Source organism: Artemia franciscana, chromosome 6 (genome assembly GCF_032884065.1).
Source record: "Artemia franciscana chromosome 6, ASM3288406v1, whole genome shotgun sequence".
In the NCBI taxonomy this organism is placed as follows: domain Eukaryota; kingdom Metazoa; phylum Arthropoda; class Branchiopoda; order Anostraca; family Artemiidae; genus Artemia; species Artemia franciscana.
Window position 1 is genome coordinate 27,761,564 of NC_088868.1, and position 12,902 is coordinate 27,774,465.

The 12,902-nt window shown below is 35.9% G+C and overlaps 1 protein-coding gene across 2 annotated transcripts in view; it reads right to left on the reverse strand.

The window, feature by feature from the left end:
- LOC136028270 (protein bric-a-brac 1-like) overlaps positions 1 to 12,902 on the reverse strand; it is a 125,562-nt gene that overhangs the window by 55,383 nt on the left and 57,277 nt on the right. For both annotated transcript variants that reach the window (XM_065706005.1, XM_065706006.1), the window contains exon 3: positions 12,509 to 12,584. In XM_065706005.1, coding sequence (XP_065562077.1) covers positions 12,509 to 12,584 — 76 coding nt within the window. The remainder of the gene's footprint in view (positions 1 to 12,508; positions 12,585 to 12,902) is intronic.

The window sequence follows — 12,902 nt, forward strand, 5'->3', positions numbered from 1 at the left end:
AAATATCTAAATGCCCTGCCAATATCCAGGGATTGTTTCAGACATGTTCTTATTTCCCTCTTGGTCATTCCAGTTGCTATTATCCAGGCATTTCAGTTAGTTATTTTTTAGGTGGATACTGAGCCTTGTCTAGATGTTGACATCCAATCCGATTCATGTGATACTGATGAGTCAGGAGAAGTTAGATGTGCAAGGCAAGAAAGGAAACCAGCTAAGACAAAAAGAAAGAATGAAACAAAAACCTCTAAAAAGTCTCTCAAACTTTACAATGCTGGTTGGGAAAAACTTGATCTTTTCGGCGGTTGGTTGAAACCAGTGTCATCTTCTAAAGAGAAAGCTTTCTGCGTTGTCTGCAAGAAAGAGCTTCTGTGTGGAAAGTCAGAGCTCACAAAACATGCCAAATACAAAAAGCACATTCAAAATTTTGAAGAATGGGACAAGGCATGCAGATCCAGCGGTAAACTTGATACAATGGTTCAGAGCAGTTACCAAGTTCAAGAAACAGAAGCCCGCTTAGTGAGTTTTGTAGTGGAAAATAACCTGTCTTTGGTTCTGGTTGAAGATTTGGTTTCATTGGTCAAAACTCTACCTCCTAGGAGTGTTCTAGAAAATGTGAAGCTTGCAAAGCAAAAAGCAACTAATATGATGAGACAGGGACTAGCTGGGTATTACAAAGACATTCTCATCAGGAAACTAAGAACGACTGCCTTCTCCGTAATTATCGACGAAACTACTGATATTAGCACCACCAAACAGCTAGCTATTTGCATAATTTTTTGCTCAGAAGACTTGAAATTGGAGGTCGATCTAGTCGACCTAGTTGCATGTGAAGATGAGTCGGCGAAAGGGATATACGAGACTGTGAAGCTTAGTTTGCAAAGACTGGAGGTGCCCATGACCAATCTGATAGGTTTCTGTGCTGACACCACCAATACGATGATGGGTAACACAAATTCAGTTTCCTCTATGTTCAAGAGAGATTTTCCCTGGATAGTCATTGTCAAATGTACTTGCCACATGAGTCACTTGTGCGCCACTTGTGCTGACTTGTGCTGACACCACCAATACGATGATGGGTAACACAAATTCAGTTTCCTCTATGTTCAAGAGAGATTTTCCCTGGATAGTCATTGTCAAATGTACTTGCCACGTGAGTCACTTGTGCGCCTCATATGCGTGTAAAAAACTCCCAAAAAGCTTGGAAGACCTCTGTAGAACGGTCTACTCACATTTTAGCATGAGTGCTAAGCGAGGGAGGGCCCTAAAAGAATTTCAGGACTACTGCAATCTCAAACAACACAAGATCCTGTCACCAGGGCAAACTAGGTGGCTTTCTCTTGAAGGTTGTGTCAAAAGACTCCTTCAGCAGTGGAATGCCTTGAAGCTATATTTCACGAACGTGGTTTTTGAAGACCCAACCCATGGCCATGATAAGGTCTTGAAAACCCTACAGAGCCCACTGATGAAGACGCTACTCGAGTTTGTGTCCTTCGCACTCGGCCTCTTTAATGAATTCAACTGCCTATTCCAGACCGAGGATGGGTTGTTTTATCGCATTAGACAGGAGGCAGAAGAGCTGGTAAGAACCTTTGCTAGTAGCTTCATGAACTTATCATACATAAGGACCTTTTCCAACATTCTAGAACTGGACGAAAAGAATGAACCTCAAAACCTACCACTTCGTCAAGTGTACCTGGGGATGGAAGCTCATGACAGCATGGCTTTGTTGTCATGTGACCCATGTGTCAAGCAAACAGAGCTGGACTTGGTATACAGGGCTGCCCGTGATTTTTACGTCGAAGCCATAGCACAAATCAAGGCAAGGTTTAAATTCGAAGACCCTATTTTTGAGTTTACAAAAGTGTTGGACCCGAAAGTTGCAAGAGAGCTGAGTGTGCGAAATCTGTCTCCATATCTCGACAAATTTAGCATGCCGGGGTGGGACAAAGCGAAAATCGACGCAGAGTGGAGACGCCAGGCCATGGTTGATCTTCCAGAAAATCTGAGTCTTGGCATTTCGTCAGCAAAGGAGTACTGGGGATACATATTGAACCTGAAGAATGGTGCTGGGGACTTGCGCTTTGCCCACCTTAAACAGGTGATACAGTGGTTCTTGACCCTTCCATTCAGCAACGTTGTGGTCGAGAGGCTTTTCAGTGATTTGAAAAATATTAAAACAGATCACCGCAACCGTTTGGGACAGTCGACAACAGCGGGTCTGTTGCAGTGTAAATACGGAATGAAAAGAGCTGGCACTAGTGCCATATCCATGAAGTTGGATACCGAGATGCAAAAACGACTGAAAGCTGTAAAGGCAAGCGCTACCTCAAAAGAGGCAGCTGAACTCGTATCCCAGCCAGGTCCCAGTGCTAGTCTCTTTAATTAGAGCGTTTTTAATTGTCCTGAATCAAACTGAAACCATTACCTAATTTGTGATATATTTGATTAATAAAAACAAAATATAAACATGATATTTACTTTGACTGCGATGTGTAAGAGCATGCACATTTGAAGGTCATGTTCGATCGTTTGTCTATTTTCATCCTGTGCTTTCACCTTTCGGGCGAATGTGGCAAAAATTTTTGTATTGTTGGTTTAACAAACAAAAATAATGTTCTGTTCTTTGACTCTTGAACGAGAGGTTGAATTCTGCATTCGTTAGTATCCATGCTCAAGATAGGAGAATGCAAATTTTGCGATTTAGTTTTGAAGTTTTTTTGTTAAAAAAATTATAGTGTTTGCATCTTCCAGTGCTTTTCAGTTCGTTCGGAGAGATTTTTATTTAAAACAATCGGGTGCTCAGACAGAAGCACACAGATGGACTTCGTGGACCAGGAAACCAGTAGCTAACTGTCGTGATTAGCATGAGAGGGATTTTTCAAAGGATTATTGTTTAACCAAAAAGGGATTTTTAGGGATTTTTCGTCTCTGATTCGGGATTTTTCAAAAAAGAAAGTGGAAACACTGGATGACGACCGAAGTTGATGTTACACAGCCTGTTAGATAAGATGGTTACTTTTTATTTATATTTTAACAATGCTTGCAGGAATATTTATTTTAGTTGACTTCAAGAAAATAAGTGACCAGCAAAAATTGGAGGAAAAAGATTAAATAGAAAATGCGAGTGGATTTGTCTGCATCCAGAGAAGGGTTTCCCCTGAGCTTTGTGCGACGATCTCTCTAGAATAAAACTGAAAATCAGGGACTAGAAATACACTTTTTGGTATTCCAAACCCTTATAAAAAATGATCTCTGATAATCCCCCCCCTGCCCACTACCAAAAAAACAATACCTTACATAGGGGTGTTACAGGAAAAATAAAAATGTCTTTCATAAGTTTTTTGGGGGGAGGTGAAGTTGTTTTTAATTATTATTCTTTTTCCAGAAAATTTTCTTATTTAATCCAAACATTTTGCATCATTTTTAATTTTTGACCTTACTGAACGGTATCTATACGCTTGGCCTACTCCTGGTGCTTCTGAGTAGGAATCAAAAAGACACACAAAATATTTTTTGACACCACTGACAACCAGGTAACAAAAGAACTGCGTTTTAAATATATTTTCACCTTTAATTAAAAAGATAATAAAAAAATATACAAGGGGAAGAACTTGATGTTACTTGATAGCACTTTTAACCTAAATTAGCAACATTTAACCTAAACATCTTATAGTAAAACACTCACATTTTAAACTTAATACAAAAAATTTATTCAAAAATAATGCCGTGCAAAAGAATCGGCAACAATTCATAATACTAAGGTGAAATTATTTAGATAATTTCTTATGTCTTATTAAAAATTTAGGACTCGTACAGTCATGTAAAAAATGACCCTATATACCACTTTTTCTCAGGGCAGAGTAGGCGTAATAAATAGGGAGTAACAGACTAGAAGTTTAAAAAACACAGGAGTAGGAATTTATCTTATTTTAAAGAAGAGCTTATTCGTCCTCCCTTGGAGGATCCTGGGTACAAGGTGCGACCCCCCCTGGCCTGGTTACAATAATCCTTAAATTAATATCAATTATGCTATACGAACCCACGAGTCTACCTTGCAAAAAAGCCTGTGTACCCTCCTTTCCAAAATTCCGGATCCACCCTTCTCCATCTCTGCTCCTTCAGTAGCACCAAACGATGTTACATGTAAGGTTAAAATTCTCTAAACCGGCAATAGGGGTTGGCAAAAGGCAAGCACTTACACAGAGGGGGAGGGGGTTTTCGGGCCCCTTCATCATTTCTTGAATCCAAAGGCGTTTTTTATAGTTTCTTAGATTCTCGTCAAATTTGAAGTCTCAAATTGTTGCTTACATACCAGTTAATAAACTTTTCCCGGTTTGAACTCCTCATATTTTAACACTGTGAGGTGTTATGCACAAACTTGCCAAATAATTATGCATTATTTCACCTCATACACGCCAAAGGCGCAGCCGATCAGGCCGAAGAGAAGAAGCACGATATAGTCTCAGAAGTACACGCGTAAAGGCTGTACACCTGCAAGACACCGTTTACATCGCCTTAATTTGACTATAATTTCCAAGGGAGCAAACTTTAAGGCACACGAGTGGTTTTGATATGTGCACCAGATGGTGGAAAATTTCTTATTCAGGAAATCTGACTTTTAATTAAATTTTTACTTTACCCAAAAATACCCCAGACTTTGAACAACACCCCTCCTCCCCTCCCAATGAAAAAAAAATGTCAGTACGACTTCAGGAAACCCATGAAGAAGATGAGAAGCAGCACAATAAAATAAGACACGGAAAATTTCAACAGCTAAAATCACATTAAAACTTATATGATAAGCCTACTTGGTAATTAAACAAAACACACTGAGAATTACGCTTAGGTTAGACCTCAGAAAACCGGTTTTTTCCACAAAGGCAAGTGACGGGCGATACAATGCATTGGACTCGTATAATTTGGGCTATTAGGGGTTGGGTGGGGGTAAGGTTTGGTTATGTCAGGTTAGGGGAGCTATCCACACACTTCCCCCCCCCCTAATGTGCAGATATATAGTCCAAATTATATCATTATATAAACTAAATGTTATATGAAGATTATACAACAACAAAAAGAGAATAATGAGGACTTTTTTCCCCAAGACAGTGAACCAACAGTTTGTTTATTACAATTTACAATTAACAATTACAATTACAATTTACAAAGTTTTTTACAATTAACCAACAATTTAGTGAACCAACAAACATGTTTTATTTTGAATTCGATTATTTTGAATTCGATTATAATCTAATTCAAAATAAAACAAAAATAGGAACGAACAAAAAAAAAGCCCAATCCCAAAAGAACTATCAGATTAGCTGCAGAGAAGGCAAATATCGCAATAAGAAATTATTCCAATTTTTAATAAATACAGTTAGTGAAATGAATGAACCTTTTTAGCTTTTAAAATGTTAGCTTTTATCACAGAGTCTTGGCTGAACTTTTCATTAAGAAGCAATGATGCCAGGCTATTTTAAAAAATAATGGATTTTTAACCGAGAACTTTTATTGTAAGTGTTTTATTGTTTATTATTTTCTTTGCTGAAGACGGCCCTTAGATATAGGGCCGAAATATTCAAATAGGTTTTGTTGGTTCACTGTCTTGGGGAAAAAAGTCCTCATTATTCTCTTTTTGTTGTTGCATTATGGAAAGGCAGTGTGGTCTTCGTCATTATTTATGAAGATTATATTTCATTAGGATTGATATAACTTCACTTCGTGGGTGTGTTTCGTCTAATTAACAAGAACCACTTATACAAAAGATTAGAAGTGGCTATTAATTTGTGATTATCACGACTATAAATTGATTGTACAAAAAAAAACAGTCAGAAGCAAGACAACAAACAAACATGAGAGCAGGGATAACAATAACACGGCTGAGTCACTTGTGTAACTTTTCAGCGGCAATTGTCACAAATCAGATTGTCCATGACAGGATTGTCCATATATATCCACTACAAGATTGTACACAACACAGGGAAAATAACTCAATATTTTTGAAAGAAATTGTTCGAAATTGTTCATCAAGCATATCACAAATCATCAGCATATCAAAGTCTATGAAAGTCTTACTTTCCCATTTGATTCCATGCTATATATCCACTACAAGATTGTACACCAACACGGAAAATAATGGCACTGTATGGGAAGACATAAATACGTAAAAATTTACAGGTACGCAACAACAATTTGTCGGGTAATCAAAAGATAATGCCAACATCCCTAGTTAAGGAAGACAGAGGCGCGTCATTGGCAGGGGAGGGTGAGATTGAGGGAGGGCCAATATTAGTTTTCTAACTAGGATTCGCAATTTCTGTGATTTCTTCATCAAAAATAAAAAAGGGTATTTTTCAATGATAATACCAAAGAACATATTGTTTTTTAATATAAGGGGCAGACACTTTCCCCCAATTGGTGCCACTGCAAGAAGTTATTCCTGTGACACAGCTGCCAATAATTGACCAAATAAACTGGTGTGGCTATACCCTGGCTTGGACATTAACCTACTGATTTACCTTCAACATTTGCAGAGGAGTTTTTCATCCCTAAATGAGTCAGCTGGACTCATTTAATTTTTTTAAATTTTTGAAATTTAATTTTCATTAGAATAAAGTAGAGGGTGCAGTTAATTAGCGAAAATATTTAATAGAATATTAATTAATAATTAAAACGAATTTAAAAGTAAAATAATTAAATAATAATTTAATAATAATCAAAAAAATTATTAATAATTCAATAATTGAAATTATAAATTAATCAATTAATCATTTGACAGTAATTTTATTTATAAATGAACATTTTGTTAAAATTTGCCTGAAAAATTTTGTGAGAGACAAGGGAGGGGGGCCAATCAAGATTTTGTCTCGGGCATAAGAGAGGCAAGAACCGCCACTGGGAAAATGGCCTTATGGTACCACGCTGATCAAATATAGTAGCTATCATTGAAAGTCGATTCAAAATGAGATTTAACTAATATCTATATTTAACTAATTTAAATTTGAGCCTATCAGATTTTTTATAAGATTTTCAGATTGGTGAAGAATTTTATGAAGCATTCTGATTGGCTCATATTGGCACTAGCTGATTGGCACATATTGGCACAAGTATTATAAAATATTTAATGTGAATAGACCTTTTACACTACTGCATTTACACGAGAATCATATATAGGAATAAGTTCAGTCTATCAGAGTTTAAACTTTTAAAAACTCTTTATTTTACATAAGAATTAAAAATAGGAATGTTGTGTATCTACCGCATCCTAGGGCGGGCCCAAAGATGAATGTCATAAGGAAAAAAACATTAATATATAAATACTTTCACAAATTTGCTTGTGACCCTCATCCGAAGCAATCCTAACATAAACAAAATTATAATAATACTTCAAACTTACAAAACATCACCGGGCTTATCCCAGAAAAAAAAACTAACTATCCCCCAACTACTAAGACTAAAGCAGGATCTCCACCAACCAAAAAACGTTTTTTTTACTCGTGTCCACTGATGGTTTCTTTTCCTGAATTTAGTGTACTTAACTTGAAAATATTTCAAGTTCACCCTCGACTTAATGGAGGCTGGCAACGGACCAAAGCTGAGCCCAGGAAACGCAGAAAATAACAAAGAAAAGAGTAACAAGAATACAAGAGGTCAGATGACGTATTAATTGGCTGTTTTCCAAAAAACATGGGCAAGTTAACGTGAACTTTGCACATCCATTTAAAGCTAAAAGTATGTATGCACGCTATCAATTATTCTGGGAAAATGTGGGCTTGAAGCTTAAACGGGTTCACAACCATTAACTGTTTATATCAGATCCACGGTAAAAAAAAAAAAGTGGGGGAGGGTCTTCAATAATAGTCATTTCTTTATGATCAATTTCATAATCAAAAAAATTATCGTAATTTATGATCTAACAAATGTATCGTGCTTCAACCGTGCATTATTTTTCTAGTATTTGGGGCACGAGCTTCTGAGTATTCTAGACACGAAGCATTCTGTTCGGGGGGGGGGGGGGCATAAAAAAAATTTATATGAATTTTGATACGTTTTCAGGAGTACGAAAAAAATCGGGAAGGAGGGTCATACTTCCTAGCCCCCCCCCACTTCTGAACACGGCCTTGTATGGTAACCATATTATTCTCTAAAAAAAATTTCAAAAATCACTTCAAAGACAAGTTTTGAGGCATAAGATCATCATAATTATTATTATTCAATGAGCAATCATATTTCAGTGCCTCTTTTGGTTTTGAATAATACAATGAAACAATATTATGTTTTTTAGAAAAGGCCCACCACCAGCGAAACCCCGTCAATCCATTAAACTCAAATCCAGGTTCTCTTCTCCGTTTAATTCCCTCCACAAACCTCAAGACATCTTCCAAGGCCCTATTCGTCCTTCTGTTAAATGGCATCTTATTCACATCACAACAATAATCTATCACCAATTCTTCATCATGTGCATTTAAATATATCGTATTTAAAATATCCATTCGTTTACTTTTTCCTAATATATTATCGTACAACGTCCCTTTTGGGATATTATAATAACTTGCCGCTTGAGAGAATCGCATTTTTTGCGTCACAATTGCCATGATAGCTTCTTGGAGTTTTTCCTTGGTCCAAGATGGAGCCTTAGATCTCCAACTTATTCCATCTACATAAAAGAAAAGACATATTAGCAACATACCGAGAATATACCAATAAAAATATTGAACAATTTTGGGAATTTAATTAGGACAATTTGCCACCGAAAAAACTTGGAACCAGCAATCCACCATGAACAATACGGGGAGCCAATTTTGTCCTCTAAAAAGGTGGATTTTTATTCCAAAATATCTAAATAAGTTTATTTTAACTTACTTTCAGAAAAAAATATAGAAGGACAAGTATTTAAACAATGCTTTTATGGTAATAAACCTCTGGTAGTTCCATTTATTTTATCACGTTTATCTGAGCCGCCCCTCAAAGATTGGTTCAAAATTCTTTCCTCAATGATTGAACAGCAGCTTTTCGGGTCCCCTTCCCCCTAAAAATTGTTTGACCCCTTCCTTGAGGTTAGATCCATGTACATCTATGTCTAGGAGCAGTCCTAGCAATAGATAAACAGCATGGCTACTACAGCCACGCCGAAGGTTACAATTTTTAATGAGCTTGCACAGAAACAGAGTAATGCAAGCAAATTAATGCCGAGGGAAATTATAAGATTCAAAAATGTCTTTCAAAATTCAGTTTTTAAATAAAATTCTACATTTTAAAGTTCACTACAGCGACAGGTATATTTGTAACATGTAGACCATGTGAATCAGGCACACAAGGTGAAGAGGGGAGGGGGTCCAATCTAAGTTCTATTCAATTTGAAAACAATATAAACAGATTATTATCCAGTATTTACCGTTAATAATTAATGCCCTATTAAATTCACGGAATTCTGTTAAAAATTAATTAAAATAATTAGTAAATTTTATGAAAAGTGTGTAACTTAGGTGTAAACTTAGTACAAGGATTCAATTTAAATCGCCGTAAAAAATTATCCCTCCTTCCAAGCTTCATAGTATAATTCGGTTTGAGGCCAAAGTTCTAAAGGATAAAATATTTATTTTAGGTGAAATTTAATCACCTTCAGATACATAAACCGTTGTCTTGTATTCATTTGTTCTTAAACTTCAAAAGAAAATAATGGAGTTATGTTGGTTTGCTCGATATGTTGCCGATATGTACACCCATACTCGTACTCAAACAAAAACAGAGAACAAAATAAAAAACACAACATATCGAGAAAACCAACAAAAAGTTCAATTAAATTACAATGACTCTCTTTACGTTTTATATTTAAAACATAAAATACAAATAAATTTTTGAACAGAATAGTTGGTTGACTCGATATGTACCATTTTACACACAAAAATAACCATGCCAATCGTAAATTCATGCAAAACAACACATAAGAACAGCCAAGAGAGAATTATAGTGACCAAAAACGTAATGTACAACTTTCAGAATTTACCACAACTGAAGCTAAAAACCCTTCTAATATAGAACCCAGGAGCATTTCTTTTGCATTACAGAGGGGGACAACTGTCGTCCAAATCAAAGTACATTTCCTGTAGACAGATTTCCTGTAGACAGATTTCCAGTAAGATGGTTATCTACTCAGCTGTATCGATTGATGATGTCTGCCGATCAGGACTTTGTCTTGTTTTTTTGCCGGTTCAAAGCACAAAATTTGACATCATTTACTATACCACCTCACTCAACAAATTGTTTTCAGAAATTTAATTTTGATTTTTGGAGACAGTGGTTAAGCAATGGATAGGGCAGTATCCAGTAGTTTTGTTCAGGAAGGAAGATATTTTTGAGGTAGGTGTTTAAAAAACACAAACACTAAAAAACGCAACAAAAATGTGTTTTAACGCATTATTATTACGTTTTTACGAGATGGACAAACGTTTTGGGGGGAGGGTTCAAACCTCCTTACCCCTCCCCTGAATACGACCTTGGCCGTGGGGTATCCAGTATTATCTGATAGGAGAGGGTGGTCTCAATCACCGAAAAGGCACATTTCAAGGCAAACATTTTAATGGTTTTTCTTCGAAAACCCTTCGGACCAAATTTGTAAGGAAGGATTTCCGTCTAAAGGGGAAGTTTATACAAACTTTATGTTTTTGGCTCCCTCCTTACCAGAAAAATTTCGTCTGAGATCCCCTTCTCCCTAAAGGTTAATCATGTCTGTATCAATAGTAGGGAAAGGTCTAACACACTAAAGATTTCATCGTTTCACAATTAGTACAAAATCTTGTCATTAGAAAAAACAAAAAAAAAATAAAAAAAAAAACAATTAACTGGGCAATACACTGCAGGAAATTTCCCTCAAACATTTACACTCCAAAATCAATCCCCTTAGAAAAACTCGCAGGTATGTATCTTTCAGTTTCCACTTCGGTATGTATCTTTCAGTTTCCACTTCGGCGTGCCACTAGTTTTATTTTGACATATCATCCTAAACAGTGTTTGAATCTATACGCTTCGACTTACTGATAATTTGCCATTTCTTCTTAATTACAATAAAAGAGAAAAAAAGAAGGAGAAATGGGATGAATCTACATTGGAAGACGCAACGGGCATTCTTACGACACCATAAAATAGGAGTTGCAAAAGACATTTAAAATAATGTCGAGTTGAAAAATGTATGAAGCAATAGGTTTGTCTCGTAAGCCTATAGCAACCTAATAAATACTTTTGGTCATTAAGGGCAATAGGTGGAGAATTATGTTGTTTTTTAGCCTCTTTAACTGTAACTTCTAAATCTCAATTATCATAAAAATGATTTTTATCAAAATACTGTGATCTTCGATGGTCGTAGTCGTGAATTTTAAAGTACCGAAATGCTAGAACTTCTTTATGCTAAATAAACCCTCTAGTATCTTATTTCCCTTATCTCACATCGTTCTAGGAATAGGATCTTAGACCTCACTTAGTTCAATCAAAATCAGGGTTGCCAACACATTGTTGGGACCAAAATGAGCGAAAAAAGGACGCTTTTAATGTCTCATTAGAAAGCTAGCAGCTTGGCTTGGCTCTTACTCAAATGAAAGATTTCTAATAAAATGAGCATGAAACAAGAAAAATCCCTGGTTAATAAGAAAATACAAACCAGAAAAGCGCAACCATGATTTTTGCTAAAAAATAAACAATTAAAGAACTTCGCAGACCGGTTAATCAAAGACAGCCCTAGATATTTTACATCCTTTGTCATAGCTTAAAACTTCTTGCTAATGAAACAACTACATCTTCAACAAATTTGACACAAATCATAACTATTTCGCAATGATTCAACTTTCCTATGGACCAAACAATAATACAAGATTCATTTAAAAGGATAGCTGATTTAGCAGTTTACAAAAAACAGATTATGTAAATGAATTCCTAACTATACGATAAGCATAATGACCAAATTGTCATGTGAAAAAAAGGAAAAGAATACAATGGGGTCAATATGATCTCGAGTAGAATGAAAATGCAAATTAAAAAAGAACTTGCAAATTTTGCCTAGCTTAGATGTCCAAAAAAGGTTAGAGAGTTCTCTTCAAAACTTTACATTAGGTTTAGGCTTAGATTTTTTTTATGCAAAACAGAAAAACGTGTTTTGCTTTTTAAAAACTCTGCAAATATGAAAAAACTGGCGTTTTTGCTAGTGTGCAGCACAAGATAATAGTAAATTTCATCAACTCTAATACAAATAATAAATTTAAAAAAATGAAAAAGAGGAACAAAACAGCCCAAAAACAAACCAGACTCTCAACGATATCATTTCCATTTCGAGCCCATACCATAGCCCCGTATCACCCTGCAACTCCACCACCCTTTATCCCTACAAACCAACCCATGTACCAACCTTTTCTACCTACTAGTCTAAACTCATATCCAATCCTACCACCCTATCAAATTACCTATCTTTAATTAAAGAAGACAAAATAAACATGTAAAAATAAGGGTGAAAATGACGACTTACCAGAGAGCATATTTGGATTGGGGGAAGCTGCTGAGTTGGGGAACATATGCGGACTCGGGACATCCATCATCTTTGCCTAAAAAATAGATCAAAACATGAATACATAAAAGCGAAGCCGTGCCGAGGGCGGTGAGTTTGACTCCCCCCTCCAAAGAAAAAAAATTCTTATTAGACTTAGAAAAACGTAACAGAAAAACACAGAAACTAATTTTTGATACGATTTATAAAGGTGATTGATGTGACCCCCTCCAAAAAAAATCCTGGATCCGCCCATGACATAAATAATATATAATAATTGGCAATATCAGTACATTCTCAGCACTACAACAATCGTGTGACGTTTTACAACTAGTACCTGAAAATATCCAACAAAGCAAGTTTTATTACACTGTAT